This window comes from Camellia sinensis, chromosome 5, assembly GCF_055761805.1.
Source record: "Camellia sinensis isolate YWXY chromosome 5, ASM5576180v1, whole genome shotgun sequence".
NCBI classification, from domain to species: domain Eukaryota; kingdom Viridiplantae; phylum Streptophyta; class Magnoliopsida; order Ericales; family Theaceae; genus Camellia; species Camellia sinensis.
The window spans coordinates 53,303,291-53,324,944 of NC_138965.1; the positions used below are offsets into that span (position 1 = coordinate 53,303,291).

General features: G+C 33.5%; 1 protein-coding gene and 1 long non-coding RNA gene across 2 annotated transcripts; one reads left to right on the forward strand and one right to left on the reverse strand.

The window, feature by feature from the left end:
• Window positions 1–243: 243 nt before the first annotated feature.
• Window positions 244–9,954, reverse strand: LOC114288654 (GDSL esterase/lipase At1g71250-like). The gene is made up of 5 exons (XM_028232211.2): window positions 9,789–9,954; window positions 2,171–2,298; window positions 1,833–2,075; window positions 1,357–1,618; window positions 244–470 (listed from the first exon to the last, which is right to left on the reverse strand). The coding sequence occupies exons 1-5, from the start codon at window positions 9,937–9,939 to the stop codon at window positions 244–246; spliced, it is 1,011 nt and encodes a 336-aa protein (XP_028088012.2). The 5' UTR covers window positions 9,940–9,954.
• Window positions 9,955–15,219: 5,265 nt separating this feature from the next.
• LOC145790632 (uncharacterized) lies at window positions 15,220–19,828 on the forward strand. The gene is made up of 2 exons (XR_014329499.1): window positions 15,220–16,919; window positions 19,387–19,828. It is a non-coding gene; the product is annotated as an uncharacterized LOC145790632 (long non-coding RNA).
• The last annotated feature ends 1,826 nt before the right edge of the window (window positions 19,829–21,654 follow it).

Here is a 21,654-nt window from a genome sequence, read left to right on the forward strand (position 1 = left end):
AGCTAATTTTACCCCAATATTAATTTACCTCATACCTAAATAAGTATGACCATAATAAAGTTCATAAAGTAATAAATATGGATAAACACAATCAAACCCATAAACAAGAAATATGATATCATCAACTAATTCATAAACAATCCTTTGGGAATGCTAAATACTTAGTGGCTTTATTTTAACAGCACTGTCATGCTAACTTGAATGCAAGATCTACATTCATATAGAGTTACAACTATAAAGAAATCAACAATTAAACAGAGTCATTTGTTGAACATTGATAGGATAGCAATCATTTGGTGGCCCAGAATAGGCCCTTTGAGCGAGGATTGCAGTGGCAGATTGCGTTGGATGAAAGGCATCCCAAAAGACATATTGACTCCTGTTTGAACATGGGACTGCAAAGGGTAGACACGTTATCTGTCCCTGGTTCCTCCCCATTCCACAGCATGCCCTATCCACAACATTGAACCCTACATGCAAACCAAAATATACATGAATCAACTCTAAAGTTATCTACACCTCTCTCTCTATTTTCTTTTCCATTTGAAGAAAATCTTTACATTTTAAATTTAAAACTCAAAATCATGAATATTGAAGCACCGTACTAGATATAGTAGAAACCATTAGTATTAGGCCCTTGTTAGGAGATTATTAGTACCATTTTTTTCCTATCAAATGATTAGTTCATTTAATTTGCGTACTTTTTTGTCGACATTTTTACTTAGAGAGAGAAGGGAAGGGAGAAAGAGGGGTTTCACAAATGCTTAAACGATATTTAGGCCTTGTACCTACTCTTAGAGGTGGAGTGACAACATTAAGGCAAAGGGTTATGTGTAGACATGGTTTCCTCCTCCATTTGTACCACCACCTATCCCTTAATGCTTTTCTTCCTGATCCCAATTCCAACCAGGACAGTAATGGTCGTCCCCATACCCTCCATATAACTTCAGAGAAAAAACACTAAGAAAAACCCAATTATGTTATTGAGCCATTTAATAAATGATATTTCAGAGAAGGCTAAATGCCATTTGTAGGCCATGTACCCATCCCCAACCCCTTTCCTTTATCGCATTTCATCCCACACCCGATGGACATAATTTAAATTTGGACAAAATTTGTATGGAAATTCGAAGAGAAACGATTTTAAATTGGGACCAAATTTATACGAACAAAATATTAGGAACCAAAATAAAATAAAAGACATACATTATGAGAAGTGACAATAATGTATTTAAGCAAAATAAAAATTGGGATTAGAGATTTAGAGATGATATAATAGTATAGTAATAGTATAGGAAACTAATAACACGGGAGAATTGGGAAATGATATGATAGAAGTCAGAGTATATAGCATACCATAGGCAGCAGGGTTATTGAGGATGTCACCAAAAATGCCATAAGTATTGCCATAGACAAAAATGGCACCAGGATGGGTGGTGCCATTGTTGAATGTGGTGACTAGCGATCTAAGCCCTTCGTTGAAGCTACCCAGAATCTGATTTACATAGTCAACACATCTTCCAGGCAATGCCTGCCCTGTGGCCAACTGGTTAGGGATGCAACCAAGCGGTCCAATTCCTGCTATAAAAAATTTCCTTAGTCCCACACTGTACAATGCCTGCAACCAACAACATTAACATTCATTATTACAATTTTATTAAAACAACACTACTAGTATGTATTAGCTAATAGCTATTAGCTTCTTTATTGATGTTTCGTCACAACGTGTTCGTCTATACATTTGCTTTCATCAATAAAGCTTTGTTTTCGCCAATAAAAAAAAACTAATAGCTATTAGCTAGAGGAATGTCATTGTAATGTGATGAAATAACCTGAATTTGACGAGCATAGTGATTAAGGAGAAGGATGGCGAAGGCGGAAGGAGTGTAAGTGACGGTGGAAGGGTAGAGGGAAGGCAAGAGGTAGTAGTTAATGTAGTCATTGCTTCCAAAAACCATAACCGCTAAGGAAGTGGACAAGTACTGAGTCAGGTTGGTTCCACTCATCATTGTTCTTAGTTGGCTCAATGTGTTCTCAAAGTTTATTACCTGTTGGCTTAGGCTATACCGATATCCCTGTATCCATCCATTCATCCATCAAATTTTATTTTTCTTGATAAAATTATAATAATAAAAAAATGAAGTGAATGAGGGAAGGAAAGAAATAATACATAGTGTTGTCCAGTTTCATCGAGGATGCCAGCAGCTGCAGAAGCATAATTGACTCCCCCAACAATTCTAGGCCCAGTTGTGGTGGGATCTGCATATGGTGGAGGAGCAGGGATACCCAACTTCTCTCCTGCAACACAAAAACTTCATCAATACATAACTCAATTTCTAAAAACATAGAAAAAAATTTATTTTTTAATTTTTAATTTAGACTATCGATTTAGATAATTTTAAATGAATAACACTTGCACGATCCAAAATCTTTAATCACAAAACTCTTTGATCCCATATAATAATAATATGTATGTCAATGTAGAAATCAAATATATCTTAATGATTATAGTGATTTAAGATCTAGGGTTTAGATGGAGGTGGGTTTCTATGGTCCTCCCATTTAGTAATTGGACTGGATGTCCAATTTTGGGGATTGGGGGATTCAATCCGTCAAATAAATTATTTATGTAAAAAATTAAGTTTATAAGATATTTTAAGCAAAATGATTGGATTATGTTTATTTTGAAAAAATGAATTTCTTTTTAATTATCAAAATCATACTTTTCATCTAATTTTTATTTTAATGTAATCAAACCATATAATCCATAACCAATTAATTTCATTTCTTACACGATGAACACAAAAAATAAACCATTTAAATCACTATGGTGGCCCGGGAAGGGCCCATGTCCCCACTTAACTCTCTAGTCTAATTGCTTGATTAGAGGAAAGCCTTCTCTTTATGTAAGGCGTGGGCATTCCTTGGTTTGGGCCGGGCCGGCGTTATATAAAAAGATTTTGTGCCGGTTCAAGTTCTGTCCGGTCCTAATATTGGATTTCTACATTTATCATAGTCCGGTCTAAAGAATAATTATAAATCCTAATCTCATCTATCGAGCTATATGTTAAAAAAAATTATAGATATTTTGTAATTAAATTCAATTACACATTATACTGACATCATTATAAATTGAATGATTTTATATCTAGTGTTGGTGCCTTTGTTATAGATCATATATGCAAAAAAAAATTATGTATTAATTTTATTTGTATGATTTTATTATACTTGTTTTTTTTAAAAAAATAACAGTGATGCATTTAAAAAAAAATGTTATATCAACCGAACTTATATAATTTTAAGCTGTCATATGAAAAGCCAAAAAATTATCATCAACAACAATAATATATATCATTATCATAAATGTAAGTTTTAATAAAATTAACAAAATAAAATCCAAATCCCAACAAAAAATATATATTTTAATATATTATAATTAATTAATTAATTTAATAACGGGCCGGACTAGGTCGGGCTGAATTGAATGTATAAATACCAAACCCAACCATTAATATATCGGGTTCAAAATAGGGTAAACTACCAATAGGTCCTAATAGTTGGACTTAATTCACATCAAGTCCTATTGAAAATAAGTCTTGATAAAATTGTCGCTAAAAATAATTTTTTTGTGACAATTTTTTATATATGTCGTTAAAAATTGACAATTAGTGACTTTTTTTGTCATGTTTTTTTATTTATTGTCACTAAAACTTACAATTAATGACATTTTTTTATGATTAATTTTTCTTATAAGATCTATTAAACAATAAATTCACTTATTAACATCTACACGTAAGTATCCCTTTAAAATATTGATCCAACCTAGTCTTACGAGTAAAAACAACCTTTCTAAATTCTAAATAAATTAGGTTGGACCGGACAAATTGGACGGACCAATAGGTATCGTCCACCCCTAAATCACAGCATCTATTATTATATTATATATTACAATATGTTGTAGGTCTTTCAGCTTAAATCTTAATTCTTGAGGTTTTATTTTTTGAATTTAAAAATTCATGTGTTGCAATATTGCCTTTTTTTTATTATTATATTTGGGATCATCCTTGATTTCAAATTATATTAATTTGACATTTCTTTCCGAAAAATGTTGTATTTTTTTAATTAGGGATTAATTAACTTTATTGAAATCTTTTTAAATGAAGCTTTCCTAATTAATATTCAATTAATTTCAAATTTTTTTAATACACAAAGGAGCTCCATCAGGAAAAACAAGATATCTCAACGTTGAAGTGAAAGATGGGCATCCTAACAACTCGAAAAGAAATCACACTTGATTTCTTATTTATTTATTATTTTTTTTGTTAACTTCCCTTTTATTATAATAAAAATATTATGTTTAATTAGATATTACTTACTAGCATAAAAAAATCATATATTATTTTGTTATTGGTTGCGATGAGCTAGATTAGTCTCAAATAGAAAATTTTCAAAACCTTTTAAACCGAAATAGATGAGTGAGAGAGAGAGACAGTCGTACTATGAGAAAAATATTTGTTATTGGTTGCGACGAACGTAGTAGTTCTTCCAAAAAAAAAAAAAAAAAAAAAATTTTCCACTTGTGAGGGAGTAAATAAACTTGGTAGCAAAGTTTACAGTCGTACTATGAGAATGGTATACACTACAAGAAATGTCACTTTTGGCTACCAAAATATTGGTCGCCAAAAGTCACTTATTTAGTCGCCGAAGGTGTTTAGCGACCAAAATTTTTTGTCGCTAAGTTCGTCGCCTTTACCCTGTCGGCGATAGTATTGGCGACTAAAATTTGTTTGGTCGCCGAAAGTGTACACATTTGGCTACTAATCTTAGTTTAGTCGCCAAAAGGTATGTTTCCGCCACTAATATTTAGTCGGTAAAAGTAAAATAACAACAGTCTAAAAAATTAAAATAAAAGTAACAAATATATTAAAATTATATTTAAATAAAAATATAAGTAATAAAATTATAAATTAAAAAAAAGGCAAAAATTAAATTATCTTAAATATTTGTCCTAATATTTTATGTACTGAAAAATATAATAATATATTTTAAAATTTTATATCCTTATATTTTATTATATTCTTATATATATAATAAGAAAGAAAATTAAAAAAAAAAGAAGGAATTTTTTTTTAAAAAAAAATTATGAGCCAACTCAACCCGTGTTTTTTTTTTAATTTGGGACTCCTGCATGACTAAACCTAGTTATAACTAGGCACTAATCAATTTTTTAGAATTTTAGAACATGCAATATGTATATTTTCTCATAGATAAAGACAGATGAAGAAATCATGTGTCAAGTGGATTTAATTAATTTATTATTCAGTTGTAAGTAGCAGTCAAAATAATTTTCTCAAGCATATCTTAGCAGTCAAAATCATTAACGTACAACTAAAAAATATATACGCACAGCCCCAGCTTACGCCTTTAGTTCAATTAGTATTAAATCGCCAATTACTTTTATAAATCCCTCAAATTTAAAAAAAATATATCTAAATTAAGTGAATCTAAAAAATAATTAAGTGAATCTAAAAAATAAACAAATTTGCTTTAAATATTTAAAAAAGTTGAAAAAATTAATTATTAGAAAATTAAGAAAAATTTTAAAATCTGAAATAATATCAATAAGTCTTACAAATATGTATTATTTACTCATAAGTCATGATGAGTGAATTTTTTTTACACACTTAGCCCTCGCAAAAAGTGTGAATTTTTTTTACACACTTAGCCCTCATGAAAGAGATTACTGGTGAAGTTGTGGTAGTGGTAGTGTAAATGGAGTGGCAGGGGTGAAAGAGAGGTAATGGTAGTAGTAGTGGTAGTGGTGGTAGTGGAGTGGTGGTGATGATAGTAGTAATAGTAGTCGTAGAGGTGAAGTGGCGATAGTGGAAGTAGTGGTGGGGGTGGAATGACATTTGTAGTAGTGGTGAAGGTGGTACTAGAGATGGATGGTGAGAGAGAGAAATGAGTGAGAGACAGATAGAGGAGAGAGAGAGAGAGTGATGAGCGAGAGAGAGACAAAGTGGTCGCTAAAAGTGCATTTTCTTGTAGTGGATCGATAAATCAAGAGGGAGCTCAGTAAATAGAAAGGATGAGAGTGAGAGAGTGAGCAACTCAAACACAGTGGGAGAGAGAGAGAGAGAGAAAGAAAGAGATAGAGAGTGAGAGTGAGAGACAGAAAAGAGACATAGAGAGAAGAGAGATGGACGAGAGAGACAGAGAGATAGAGAGAAGAGAGATGAGCGAGAGAGACATAAAGAGAAGAGAGATGAACGAGAGAGACAGAAAGAAAGATAGAGAGAAGAGAGTTGAACGAGAGAGACAGAGAAAGATGAGAGATGCGCGAGAGAGATAAAGAGAAGAGAGATGAGCGAAAGAGACAAAGAGAGAAAAGAGATGAGAGAAGAGATAGATGAGTGAGAGAGAGAGACAGATAGACAGACAGGCAGAAAGAGAAGGGTGATGAGTGAGAGAGAAAAGAGAAGAGAGAAAGAAAGATGAAAAAATGAATGAAAAGATATAGACAAAGAAAGAGAGAGAGAGCGAAAAGAGATAGACGAGAGAGAGACAGAGAGAGATGAGCGAGAGACAAAAAGAGATGAGCGAGAGAGATAAAGAGAAGACAGACAGAGAGAGAAGAGAGATGAGAGATGAGAGAGATAAAGAGCAGAAAGATGGACGAGAGACACAGAGAGAGAGAGAGAAAGACAGAGACAGACAGACAGAGAAGAGTGATGAGTGAGAGAGAGAAAGAGAAGAGAGACAAAGACATAGAGAGAAAGAAAGAGACAGACAGACAAAGACATAGAGAGAAAGAAAGAGACAGACAGACAAAGAAGAGTGATGAGTGAGAGACACAGAGATGGGGGAGAGAGTGAGCAATGTGAACACAATGGGAGAGAGAGATAAACAGATAAATAGACACATAGAAAGAAAGAGAGAGAGAGAGAGAGAAGAGTGAGAGACAGACAAACAGACACAGAGAGAGAAAGAAAGAGAGGAGTGATAAGTGAGAGAGAGATAAAGAGATAAAGAGATATAGAGAAAGAGAGAGACAGAGAGAGAAAGAGATAGGGAGAGACATATAGAAAAATAGAGAGAAACAAGAGATGAGAGAGATATATAGAAAGAGAGCGAAAAGAGATGAACGAGAGAGAGAATAGAAAAATAGAGAGATAGAGAGATAGAGAGAATAGAGATGAATGAGAGAGACAGAGAGAGAAAAGAGATGAGCGAGATAGAGAGAAGAGAGATGAGCGAGAGAGGCATAGAAAGAAGACAAATGAGAGAGATAGAGAGAAGAAAGATGAACGAAAGACACACAGACAGATAGACAAACAGACAGAGAAAGAAGAGTGATGAGTAAAAGAGAGAAAGAGAAGAGTGGTGGTAGTTGAATGGCATTTGCAGTAGTGGTAAATGTGGTAGATAAGATGGGTAGTGAGAGAGAGAGATGAGTGAGAGACGAATAGAGAAAAGAGATAGAGAGACAGAGAAAGAGACAGAGTAATAAGCGACAAAGTGTGCCGTCGCAAAAATTTATTAAAATGCTAAATAATTGGGATATTTTGTCTTTTATTTGTGAATTTTGATTTATTCTTAATTTATTAGTGTTATTGAAAAATGATGATGTAAAAAGTATAAATAGTTTAATTGTACTTTTTAAAAATAATAAATTTATTATTAAAAATTAAATTCATCAGACTGACCTGTAACTATGCCTTTAAATTTTTGCAATGTAAAACTATCGACAAACAGTCAATAACAAGTTGCCCATTTTAGCATACATTTCGCGTGAGGGCCCAATTATTAAAAGATGTGTTCAACCCATCAAATGAAAGCCAACAACTTCTTCCATCTAAAAATAATAGTCTATTTTCAGAATTTAATTTCTTTTTATAATACAATTATTACATTTTAAAAATATTAATTTTTCAAAATTACCTTTTGATAGTATATTTTTGTAGAAATATCAATTGTCATAATTGTACTTTTTGTATTATTAATGGATTTAAAAAAGGACAAAATAAGAAATTCATATTATTTTAATAATTAATTTTTTTTAAAAATTAATATTCTGAGATAATAAAAAATAAAATAAGATATTAATAATTTTGGATGGTGGGTGCACAACCTAAAAATAAAAATAAAAATAACTATTTTGTTTAGTCAAATTTTCAAGTGGAGACTAATGGTATTGTTATTAATAAAATAAAATAATTATTTTGTTAATTTTTTTATTTTCATTCGGCTACCAAAAAATGTAGTAGCTAAAGGTAGGTCTTTGGCGACTACAAGGAATTTTGTCGCCGAAAGTTAACATTTGGCGACCAAAATTTTGGTCGGCAAAAGATTAAAAATTAATTTTTTTATTTTCATTCGGCTACCAAATAATTTAGTAGCTAAAGGTAGGTCTTTGGCGACTAAAAAGAAATTTGTCGCCGAAAGTTAACATTTGGCGACCAAGACTTTGGTCGGCAAAGATTAAAAATTAATTTTTTTATTTTCATTCGGCTACCAAATAATTTAGTAGCTAAAGGTAGGTCTTTGGCGACTAAAAGAAATTTTGTAGCCGAAAGTTAACATTTGGCGACCAAGATTTTGGTCGGCAAAGATTAAAAATTAATTTTTTTATTTTCATTCGGCTACCAAATAATTTAGTAGCTAAAGGTACCTCTACGGCTACTAAATTTTCTTTTAGTCGCCAATTGTGATATGTTTAGCTACTAAAAATTTTTTTAGTCGCCAATTGTAATATTTTTAGCTACTAAATTTTTTTTAGTCGCCAATAATCAACATTCCCCTACTAAAAAAAATTAGTAGCTAAAAAGTTGACTTTTACCGACTAATATTATTTTTGGTAGCCAATTCAGTGACTTTTGGCGACTAAATTGTTTTTGGTAGCCAAAAATGGTCGGCAAAAATGCATTTTCTTGTAGTGTACTCTGTATTAAAAAAAATTTAAATAAAATTCAAATCAATCGTAAAATTTATAAATATGAATAATTAAATTTAAATTTTTTTTTACTAATCTGTAAATATTTTTCTAAAGCTCCACTGTTGTGTAGTTTTTCCAACTTTTTTTTCTCTTTTTCTTATAGCTACTTTCCACCAAATTTTTGTAAATATCTTTTTTGAAGAAAAATTATATATTCATTTTAATATATATATATTTTTGTGATAGTAATGGAGGTTGCACTGGTGTGCCCCTCTCTGCTCTGAAGAACTCGAGTGGTGTGGTGTTGATCATGGTGACTACGACTGAAGTGATGATAAGGTGAGATAATAGTTGCAGTGGTGGTAAATAGAGCAATGGTAGTGGCGACAACTGTGGTAGTCATAATGATAGTGGTGGTTGGCAGTGACGCCTATGGTGGTTGGCGGTGATGCCTGTGATGGTTAATTGTGTAGTTGTAGTAGTAGTGGCGGATGTAATGATAGTAAAAGGATGGTATAAGTGGTATTGTTGCAGTGGCATGCAAATAATCAAGGTGGTGGTAAAGTGGTCACAAATGGTGGATGTTGGTTGGCTAGTGTAAATAGTCTGAGTTGTGTGTGGTCACAAATGGTGGATGTTGGTTGGCTAGTGTAAATAGTCTGAGTTGTGTTTTTTTTTAATTATGATTGAAAGTGATTTAGTTATGACATTTATAATAATCAATATTACAAATACCATAACTTGCATATGGTATATATTGTCAAAATAATGTGTATTTTAAAATGACCCATATCTACATAGAAACTAAATTTTGGCAAGAATGGAGTAGAGGTAGAAGAAGAAAGATAGTTACCAAGAAAATCAACAAATGTTTTTCCATTAGAGAATCGACCGGTAGGGCCTCTGGGGAAATCACAGCCGTAAGGATAATAGTTTGATTTAGCAATGGAGTCGAGGAAGTTGTTGTTGCCGTCATCCACCAATGAATCCCCAAACACATACATCGCCCTAAACTGTAATCCCAACACCCCATTTGAGCAACATTGCACCATCAACAAAATGTATACCACCACCTTCCTAACAATTATAATATTCCACACCCCTCCATCACCCAAAACCTCCATTGATCACAAATTCTTGTGTCGCTCTCAGCAATCAAAGAAAGAAAAAATAAAAGAAAAGAAAGGAGTAAGAAAAAAGGATGAGCATGAAAACAGTGTGTTGTGGCAATTTAAAGGTGCAACTCTAGTTGGGAAGAGCTATGATATGCATGAGAAACGGCAAGGTGCGTAAGCAAAAGCCTTTGAATACTACTTTCTGCATGCTTTATTTCCTTGTTTTTAGGGTGTTCTTTTCTTTCTTTGTTGGATAAATTACACTTTACACTCTTAATATTCGATCATTTTTTTACTTTGAACTTTAAAATTTGTTCTTTTTTCTTACTTTGATCTTTCATATTTTAAGTTTTTTTGGTCTAATATTAGACAAAAAATAATACATTAATAGTTGCGTGCCATAAAAATATTTTATTATATATAAGTCACACTTTGACACAATCTCAAATCTCAATATAATAATATATATTTTTTTATGTTATGTGATAATTAACGTAACATTTTTCATTCAAATTCTTAATATAAATTAGTTTTAAAAATAAATTGAGAAAAACTTAAAATATAAAGGGTCAAAATACAAAAAATAAACTTTAAAGGTCAAAATTAAAGGAAAAAACCAAACAAAAATGGGACAAAATATTATCCTTTTTGCTGGTGATAATTACAAATAAAATACTAAAAATACAAATTACAATAATTATTGAAAGGGCTGAGGCGCGCAAAATTCACTCTCTTAGGGTCCACAAGTCTAACAAAAGCTAGACAACCCCAAACCCTCAAATATCTCAAATTTAGCTTATGCCCTTTCCACAACTTAAAAGGTGTAACTTTTGTTTTTTTATGTGACACTCTATTTATAACATAACATGCAGTTAAAATTATTTCTCCCCACAAATTTGAAGAAGCACCTGCTTCAATTAGCATGGCACTTGTTAAATCAGTTAAAGTTCTATTTTTTCTTTCTGCTATACCATTAGATGCAGGTGAATATGTTGGAGTAGTTTCATAGATTATTCCCAAAGACTGAGCAAACGAGTTGAACCAAAAGATTCATACTCCCGATCTCTATCACTTCTATATTTTTTAATCTTTTTACCGAATTGATTTTCAATTTCAAAAAGGAATTCTTTAAATTTTTTAAAAGCATTACTTTTATTTTTCAACAAGTATATATAATTATATTTTGAAAAATCATCAATAAAAATGATAAAGTATCTATTTCCACCACATGTTAAAATTCCTTCAAATTCACATAAATCAGTGTGAATTAATTCTAACAATTCAGTATTTCTCACCATACTTTCATGAGGCCTTTTAGTTATTTTTGCTTGACTGCAAACTTCACATTTCTCAAAATTATTTGTTAGTCTGGGAATTAATCCTAAACTACTCATGACTACCACATATCGGCTATTAATATGACACAGACGAGCATGCCAAAAATTCATAGAAGACAGTATGTAAACAGAAACATGTGTTTTCTTATTCTCAACATTTAGTTTAAACATTCCATCACAGGTATACCCTTTCCCCACAAATATGCCTTTTTTAGTGATTACATATTGGTCAGATTCAATAGTTTGCTTAAAACTAGCTTTGTTGAGCAAATAACTCGACATCAAAATTTTCCTCATGGACGGTGTGTACAACACATCTTTTAGAACAAGCACACATCCAGAGGTAAATTTCTGCTCAACATCCCCACATCCGAGCACCTTGGTTAACCTGGAGTCACCAAGCATAACAGTCATCTCCTCATTAAAAGGAGTAAAATCGTTGAACCAATCTTTATCATAGCAGACATGCCTATTGGTATCAGAGTCTGCCCACCACCCTTCCATAGATTGAACTATAAAAATATTTGTAATCATAGCCACAAATGGTTCCTTGGTAACATTAGCCTGTGGTCAAGACTGTTGTTTCCGAAATTTGTAAGTTCGAGCAATATACCCACTTTTGCCACACACAAAACATGTCACATTTACCAGATCTTGTGAAGGGGGTTTTTGGTTCCATTTCTTTTGCCTCGGGTAATTTTTATTTTGTGGCCTTCTAGTATTTTTCCAGATTTTCTTAATTGGATTCAAGTGACTATTTTATGAAATCTACCTTCAGCTAAAGTATTTCCAGAAGTTAAGTTTACATTTGCAGTGGAATGCTCTTGTGTCATAAGTGCATCTTGTCCTCGTGCTTCCTCCTCCACCCGAATTCGTGTGATTAGAGTCTTCAAGGTCGTCTCTTTTTGCTTGTGACGCATTGACTTCTAAAACTCCCTCCAAGATGATGGTAGTTTATCAATAATACCTGCCACAACAAGATTGTCTCAAATTTTGATGCCTTCGGATCTAACTTTAGCCATTAGCATCTGAAAATCTTAGACTTGCTTTACCACTGATTTTTCATCTATCATCTGATAGCGAAAAAAACGGCTTGCAGCATATTTTTTAGCGCCTGCCTCTTCTGTGTCATATTTATTCTTCAAGGCTTTTCAAATTTTCTTGGCAGTGGTGTAAGTAGTATCATAATAATCATAAAATTGATCCGAAAGACAATTCAAAAGATAATGCCAACATTTATACTCATTTGTATTGTATTTCATGATTTTTTTCAAGATGAGCGTATACTCCTCATCGATTATCTCTTCAGTGGAGACTTTGTTCGAATTTTTCTCGGTCAGGATATAGGCCACATTGAGGAGACTGAGGTAGAAAAGCACATTACCTTTCCATCTCTTGAAATGGGCTCCCTTGAACTGGAAGGGCTTATTGAGATTGCTGGTATTCTCGTTGGGCTTCTTTAATATTGGCTCCATGAATTTTACTATTTGAATCTCCTTAAAATTGTTGGTGATAATTACAAATAAAACACCAAAAAATACAAATTACAATAATTATTGAAAGGGCTGAGGCGCGAAAAACTCGCTCTCTTTAAGGAGTTTCAAGCCCTCTGTGGTTAGGCAAAGCCTCACACCGATGCAGTAGAAAAAACCTTGACTTGTCCCTCTCAGGATACAACAGCCTGACAAAGTCGTATGGTTCACCAATACTGCACAATTGGTTGAACCCAAAGTTTCATCACATGCACCCTTTATTTCTTTGCCTGATAATCTCTCAAATAAGAAACTAGCAAACACTTTTATTTTTTTTTTTTAAACTCTAGATTCCTCTCTCCCTTAAGTTAGTTTTTTTTATTTTTTTTATTTTTTATATTCCGAACAAGAGAGGTGAAAGGCTCAATTTATAGGAGAGGTAACTTGGAGGGCAAGTTTTCTTAGTGGCCAAGTTTTCTTGGAGACTTGGTGGATAAGAACTTGACTTGACTTGGTTGACAAAAAGACTTGACCTGGTGGGCAAGTTTTGTTGGAGGAAAAGAAAGGGTTAACTAGGAGAACAAGTTATTTCGAGCCCAATCACACAAATAATTTATAACACATTATAATATTAAAATATTTGCTAACACTTCTTTATTAATGTCTTATTAATTTTCGGCTTGTTATTTTTCTTACTTTGGATCCTTCCATCGATATTTCTTCTCATCTCATCACTCCTGTGTCTGAAGATTACAAACCAACATGATCCATTATGTAATTTAAGCTTCTTTTTTTTTTGGTTCAACTGTAAGGGGTATCCAACCTTACGTGTAACTTGACTAATCCCTTCTTCAGTTTGATCAAAGGGAAATCATTCACGCAGAGACTAAAAAATTTACAAGAAATTTATTTCTCGCGACTTGATCTCAAGAGTTAAACCTTAAATAATTATGTCAGAAATACCCACTAACTACTCCGGAAAATTGGAAAGTTGTAATTTAAACATTCAACAATGATAGCGAGTTCTAAATTTTGAGATTTAAAGAGAGCTCTAGTAATGTGGCAAGGGTTAAAAATAAATAATAAAAAAAAAGGTCAAAATATGACATCAATAAAGTGGAGCCCGCTCCTAGAACTCATTTGGAACCCATATTTTAGAGCTCCAAAACATTTTTGTTTAAGCATTCTATTCTATTAAAAAGTAGTACCGTCATATTCTGTTTATGTTGATAGTGATGAGAATGGAACTTGAAAAATAAAAGATAAAAGGGTAAATTATAAACACATCTCCTGAAATTTACTTAAATTACAAATTACTTTATGTAGTTCTAGAAGTTCCATTATGCCCCTTAAGGTTTATAATTTCATAACAAATAGGTCGTTTTGTTAATAAATCATCAACTTCATTAACGGTTTTTAATAATGCTAAATTTTATTTCAATTAATAATTTAGATGATTTTATTATTGTATAGGTAAATAGTTAGAAATTTTATTTTTTGAATTAATTTTGTTAAATAAAAAATTCTGACAAGAATATATTTATAATTTTTTAAACCACAAAAGATAATTTATATTTTAAATAAATTTGAAAGAATGTATTTGTAACCTACCCAAAATAAAAATATGAATAGATGGATGGAAGGCAGTAGTGGACAAGAAATGGGATTGATTTGGAAGCAAGTTCAGAACGGAAATGATACGTGATAGGCAAATAACACACATCAGTCTTGGCAGAAAAATAATTTTGCAAAATAATAAATATTATAAATATTAATAATTATAATTATATTTTTTTATTAATATTTAATAATTTTTAAAAATCATCACTGATAATTCTCCAAAAATATGATGATGGGCATGGAACTATTACACTTAGTGGTGTCAATTGATAGAATTTCAATATTTTTATATATATATATATATATATATATATTTTTTTTTTTACAGTGTAAAAAAAATATATCTGTGATGATTCTATCAATTGACAAGAAGCTTAAAGGGAAAAGTAAAGCCCATATGGATTAAGGGAGAGACAATAGTTCATCTGAGAGTGAGGGCCCAATTTTTCGTACTGATTTCCAGAGCCCTTTTGGTGGAGATTTAGAAGTGGGCTCCTCCTCCATGGGTGTCTGAAGCCCAACGACTGATTTCAGGTTTGCTCAAGTAATCAATCTCTCAGTTTGGATACCTCCGGCTAGAGAAGATAGGGAAATTATTCAATACTCCCCCGGAGCACCACGTGTCTACTTCAAACTAATTAGCAATTAGTTAGTCTTAGGTTCTTCTCCCATGTCTAACATAAATCGTGAGCCCTCTCCACCAATCCACGTGTTTATATTCCGGAGTACTGAATAATCACATAGGTGACAGATGGAAGCTGGATTCATGTCCTCAGACGTCGACGTGAACTCTGTCGGAATATTCACGGGGGTTGGAGAACAAAGATGGGGCAACGACGTGTAACCCAATAGCATAGGAAGATGGCTAAATTTGCGGTTAGACGTCGCAAGCGTAAGGTTTCTCCAGTACGTTTGAAGGGTGGGAAGATCAAGAGAAGAGATGCAAGTCCGATATTGGGTGGAGATGCAAGGAGGAATCGCAAGAGATTAGGTGATAGTGGGGTTATCGAGGAAAATGCCTCATCAGTTAAGAGGGTATGTTCGGAATCTGAAACAGATCAAACCCTGGGAAGAGCTTTCCAGAGTCAGGTTAGAGAAGAAGACTTTCTAGTTGAATATAATATGAAGTCTATGTTAGAGCTTCTGTTGGTACCAGGTAGTCCAAATCTAAAAGGGGTTTTCGAGGAGGTTGTACCACAACAACCTCCTCCATCGCCATGAAGGTTCTCAACTGGAACTGTCGAGGGATAGGTTACCCTTTGACAGTTCGAACAGCCCGTTTGTTGACCCAATCTCAGAAGCCTAACTTATTATTTATTATTGAGACCAAGATGAAAGCTGAGAAGTTGAAGTTTTTGGGATCGTCTTTAGGTTTCAAGTTTTGGACAGGTATAGATAGTGAAGGGCATAGTGAGGGCTTATGGGCTGCTTGGGATGATTCTCAAGAGGTAAAGGTATTGTATTGATGTGCACGATTTTTGGCATTACAGGTTAAGGAAGACCTGAAACAAGAGTGGGTGCCTTTGTTGTTCTATGGTCATCCGAGGTTGGTGCTACTTAGAGGGGTATGGGATAATGTATCATGGTTTTTGAATAGATTGGATAAATCTTTTGTGATTTGGGGGGATTTTAATCAGGTGTTACATCCGTTTAAAAGAAAGAGTTCAGCAAGATCGCAAGTTCTGGGTATGGATTGGTTGTTGGAATTTGTGGATCGACATAGATTGATAGATGGTCCTTACTCGGGGGGTTAAGTTCACTTGGACAAATAATAAGTCTTGGCTGGCGACCACATATGAACGATTGGATCGTGCAATGGGCACATTGGATTGGATGCAAATGTTCAGGAAAGTGTCCCTGTTAGCTCTTCTGATCCAGAGATCGGATGATAGCCCAATTATTCTTGATACAAATCCTTGTGAATTTCGAAAATGGAAAGGAAGCCGTTTTGAAGCCACATGGTTGATGGACTCAACAATGGAGCTGATTGTGAAGAAAGCAAGGGCTTATCCAGTTGCAGGCTCAAGTATCTCCGGGTTGTTTCAACATCAGAATATGGTTTTGAGGCATTTGAAGCATTGGCATAATTTACCCAACCGTAGTTTGGCTGCTCAAATTAATGGGTTAAGGCAGCAATTGGCAAAGTTGCAGAAGGAACAAAATTTGGGTACACAAGGATGTAAGGATTTGGAATTGAGAAGGAAGGCAGATTGTTTGTTAGAAAAACAAGAGTTGTATTGGGCGCAAAGGCTAAACAGAAATGCCTAATGCTTAGAGACAGAAACACGAGGTATTTTCATATGATGGCTTTCATCCGTGCAAACAAGAAGAGGGTTGCTTTTTTGAAAAAAACAAGATGGGTCCTTTACTACGGATCATAATGAGATTCAACAACTTTTTGTGAAGCGCTACAGAAAGCTGTTTCAGCCTGAGCAATCAGGTGCGTCTTCTGGTGTTAATTTCCCGTCCCATTTTGAATTACTGAATGCTATTAATTGTGAACTAAGCTGTGACCAAAAGACTTTGTTAGATGCCCCATTTACGGAAAAAGAAATTGATGAGGCGGTGTTCTCAATGGAGGGATTGAAGGCGCTGGGCCCGGATGGTCTTATTGCGGCTTTTTATCGAAGGCATTGGCGTATAGTGGGAAATTCGGTTAGGGAGGTAGTGTTGTCTGTTCTAAATTCGAGTGTGATACCTAAGGAATTAAATCAAACTTTTTTTGCTCTCATACCCAAATCTAAAGCATCGCAAACTATCAACGATATAGACCAATTAGTCTTTGTAATGTCTTGTACAAGGTTGTAGCGAAGGTCCTTGCCAATAGACCTTGTAGTGTCCTTCCCTCTTTGGTTTCCTCTTTTTAGAAAGCTTTTGTGCCGGGAAGGTTGATTTCTGATAGTGTTCTGTTGGCTCATGAGTTGTTGGAATTTATTCGTAAAAAGAAAGAGGGTAAGACTTCTTTTTTTGCTCTTAAGTTAGATATGAACAAGGCTTATAATAGAGTCAGTTGGGGTTTTCTCATTCAGGTATTGGAAGTTATGGGTTTTAGTCCTCAGTGGATTCAATTAATTTTTCAGTGTATTTCTATAGTATCTTTTTCGATTTTGATTAATTATCAAAGAACTGATTGGTTCCAACCACGATGTGGTTGAAGACAAGGGGATCCTCTTTCGCTTTTTTTTTTTTTTTTTTTTTTTTTTTTCTAGTGATGCAAGTTCTCTCAACTGGTTTTTGAGCATGGATAGGCAGGGGGTGTGTAAAGGAATTGCTATTAGTAAACACAGTCCTCGAGTGTCACATTTACTTTTTGCGGATGATTGTCTGATTTTCATGCTGTTGATTCTGGAAGAGGTGTCTTAAATGGTTTCTAGAGGCCTTTTGTTATCAATCAGGTCTAAGAATTAATGCTCATAAGTCGGATTTATATGTGAGTCCCAACACATCGGCGGGGCTTTGCCAATTTTTACAGGAATGATTAGGTATGAAATTGGTAGATAAGCCTCGGGTTTACTTGGGGACATCCTTGGATTTTTCAGGTAGAAAGGGCACAATTTTTCAGTCTATTCTGCTTATAAATTCACTACTAGATTATGAGGGTGGAAAAAGGGTTTGCTTTCCTTTGCGGGTAGATGTATCCTAGCTAAACACTCACTACTTTCAATACCATTGTATTTACTTTCAGCCTTCAATGCTCCAGCTTATTTTATCAATAGAATTCGAAGTGTTATTGGGAGGTTTATCTAGAAGAATAATGATGGGAAGGGTTTATATTGGAGGAAATAGTCTACTCTTTGTTTGCCTAAGTCAAGGGTGGGTTTGGATAGGGAATTTTAATCAAGCTCTGCTTGCTAAGGTGGCTTAGAGAGTCTAGAACGAGCCCTCTTCACTTCTCAGTGAAGTTTTAATCAAAAAGCATTGTCATAGAGCTAATTTCCTTGTTGTCAAGCCTTCCTCTAGATGTTCGTGGGGTTGGCGTAGTATCTTGTGGGGACGGGATTTATTAAAGAAATGCCTTTTTTGGCGAGTTAGTAATGGTCAACAAATTGACCTTTTTTGAATTTCAATGGGTGCCAACAGTAAATAATAGTCTTGTTGGACAGGGTGTTGGTAGGTGTTTCTCTTCCTTCAGGTAATCGCACCTAATTAATCTAGAAAGGAGAGAATGGAGATCTGATTTGATGCGATTGTTTTTTCCCTCTGATGGTAAATCATATTTTGAATATTCATCTTCCACAAGTTGATTCTTTAGAAAGGTTAGTTTGCAGGCATTCTAAGAATGGCAAGTTTACGGTTAAAACAACATATCATCTTTCATTAGAACATAGTTTGGTGAATGGAAATGAGGATGTCTTGAGTTTTTGGAAAAAGTTAGGGAAGCTTCAAATACCGCCAAAATGGATGTTGTTCATGTGGAAACTAGTGCATAGAATTTTGCCAGTTAGAGCTGTTTTGAAAAGTAAGGGATTAGATGTTCAGTTGGAGTGTCTACGAGGCTTTCAGCAAGAAGAAACTCTAGAGCATCTTTGTTTCAAGTGTTCAATCTCAAGAAGGGTATGGAGGGGTTCACAGCTTGGCTTTGATTTTGATAATGGTGGGCCTTTAATGGTGAAAGATTGGTTGCCTAAATGGTTTCCGAGTGCACCAGATCATTGGGCTATTTTGGAATCTGCAAAAGTATTTGGGGTATCTGGATTTTTTGAAATAGGGCAAATTTGATCACGTTAATGTTGATCCTATGGAAGTGCTTCGGTTCATAGGAGAATGGAGTGGCCTGTTGGGGATTCTCAATCTGCAACTCATCTTAATCAACAAGATGATCTTCCAAATTCGAGACATGCCACAGATTCACGACAATTCGTCATTACTAATAATTCTTCATGGTGCCCTCGTATGTGTTTTGACAGGTTGCTCATAGATGATGCTTGGCAGAAGCACTCCTTTAAAGGAGGAGCTGCATTGGTGGGCATGGATCACTTCGGTCAACAAATTATTACAAATCATCTTTCCTTTAATGCACCTGTAGCAATTTTTGTGAAAGCTCGAGCATGCTTGGAAGCTCTCAGATGGTGTACTAAACATGGGGTGAAATCTATCAAGATCTTCACTGATAGTCAGGAGTTAGTTAGGCAACTCCATCAAGGCCATTTGATTGATTGGGATATTTTTAATGTATTAGTGGATATCAATATATGTACTGGGTTTGATTATGTGGGTGTTTGGGAAGTTGTTATTTTAGTGGGCTAATTTAGGAAGTTAAAATTTGTGTTTAGGAAGATAATTGAATTTTTTTTGTAGTTGAATGTGATGTTTGTGAGAGAAAAAATAAAATGACTATGAGTTTAATGTAACATTTTGTCTTATTGGCTATTTTAGGCCTTGTTTGGGATAAACTAAAAAAGCTAAAAAATCAAAAAGTTATTATCTTATTTAAGTCACGTCATCTTATTTCACATCACCTCTCTACCACATCACTTCAAACCCAATTCATATTCAACTCATATTTCTTAAAAAGTCAAAAAGTACATTTATCATCCCAAACAACCCCTTAGTCAATTTTGTCTTTTAGTGCTATTTTAGCCAAAAAAACTAAAAACTTTCTTTCCAAACACCTCCTATGTATCTGTAGGGATGACAATGGATAACATACCTTGTGGGTATCCATGGAGACCCAACCCAAATACATAGGCTTTTCCTTTTTTTTTTTTTGTCCGTCGGATAGGATAAGTGATGTTCTTTAAGTTTTCACTCGGGATGGGACGGAGATGGGTACCTACTAATTTTCCCATATATATATATATATATATATATATATATTTAGGTACATCGGAAAATAATTTCTCCATATGTTTTCACTAGGGATGGCAATAGTGGGTTAATGGGGTGGATATTAATTCCCGTCCCCATTCCCCTATAATTATTTTTCCCCATTCTCTATAGATACTACCCTCCTCATCTCTTAATGTGTTTGGATTTTCTCTAACCTAACTTGACATTTTTTTATTATTATTTTATTATTTTTTAAGATTCACAACCAAAGCTAAATATACATTCAATCTTATTTTATTTTATTTGGCTCAACAACAAAATCAAATACACATTAATTAACATTATCACATTATTCTTGTCAAATTTAATGTATATTTAGAATTTTTTAAATTTATTTAGAAAAATTTTATTCCTACAAAAAAAATTCCATCTTATTTTTTATTTTTATTTTTTTAAAATTTTATGCATCTCCTTTTCTTTATTAATTGATCTTCGATAATCTGAATGCGAGTTGCTCTCATTTCCATCTTTTTCTTTTCTTTTTTTTTTCTTTTTTTTAATTTTTATTTACATTTGTAGAATGAATTTTCTTATTTCAATATCTCCTGCAATTATTTTATTGGATTTCTCTTTGATTTGATAGTAACCTTAGATTGAATTTTCTAATTTTCATCTTAACTAGTGATCACCTTAATTGAAAATTTGTACATTTTTTTCTTCAATTTCTATGTTTTGGTTATAATTAATTGTGTGTTTTTGATCGATAGTCTTAATCTTGTCATCGCTAGATTATCGCCATCACAAATCACCGTTGTTGTAGTGAGAGGATGATTGAGAATACGAATTAAAACTCTAATTGTAAATAGAGTAGTGAAAACATATGGAGAAATTATTTTTCGATGTACTTAAAAAAAAAAGGGAAAATTAGTGGGTACCCATCCTTGGTGGAGATTTAAAGAACATCACTTACCCTACTCGACGGACAAGAAAAAAGAAGAAAACTCATGTATTTGGGTTGGGTCATCATAGATATCTACATGGTAGGCTATCCATTGTCATCCCTAGTTTTCACTACTCTGTTTACAATTAGAGTTCTAATTCTCACTCTTTCTCATCCTCTCACTACAGCATTGTCAATTTGCGATGGCGACAATCTAGCGATGACAAGATTGTGAATATTGATTAAAAATGCACAATTAATCATAACCAAAACATGAAAATTAAAGACAAAAATGTACAAAATTTCAATTAAGGCGATCACCGGTTAAGATGAAAATTGGGAAATTCAATCTAACGGTACCATCAAATTAGAGAGAAATCAATAAAACAATTGTAGGAGATATTGAAACAAGAAAATTCATTTAATAAATGCAAATAAATTTTTTTTTTTTAAAAAGTAGAAGAAG

Excerpts from the sequence above, each read along its gene's own strand:
- LOC114288654 (XM_028232211.2), bottom strand. The coding sequence starts at position 9,939 with ATGTATGTGTTTGGGGATTCATTGGTGGATGACGGCAACAACAACTTC. Across the intron at positions 2,076-2,170 it reads ATGAAACTGGACAACACTAT|GGATATCGGTATAGCCTAAG; the intron begins GTATTATTTCTT and ends GGATGGATACAG. Across the intron at positions 1,619-1,832 it reads ACTATGCTCGTCAAATTCAG|GCATTGTACAGTGTGGGACT; the intron begins GTTATTTCATCA and ends TGTTGGTTGCAG.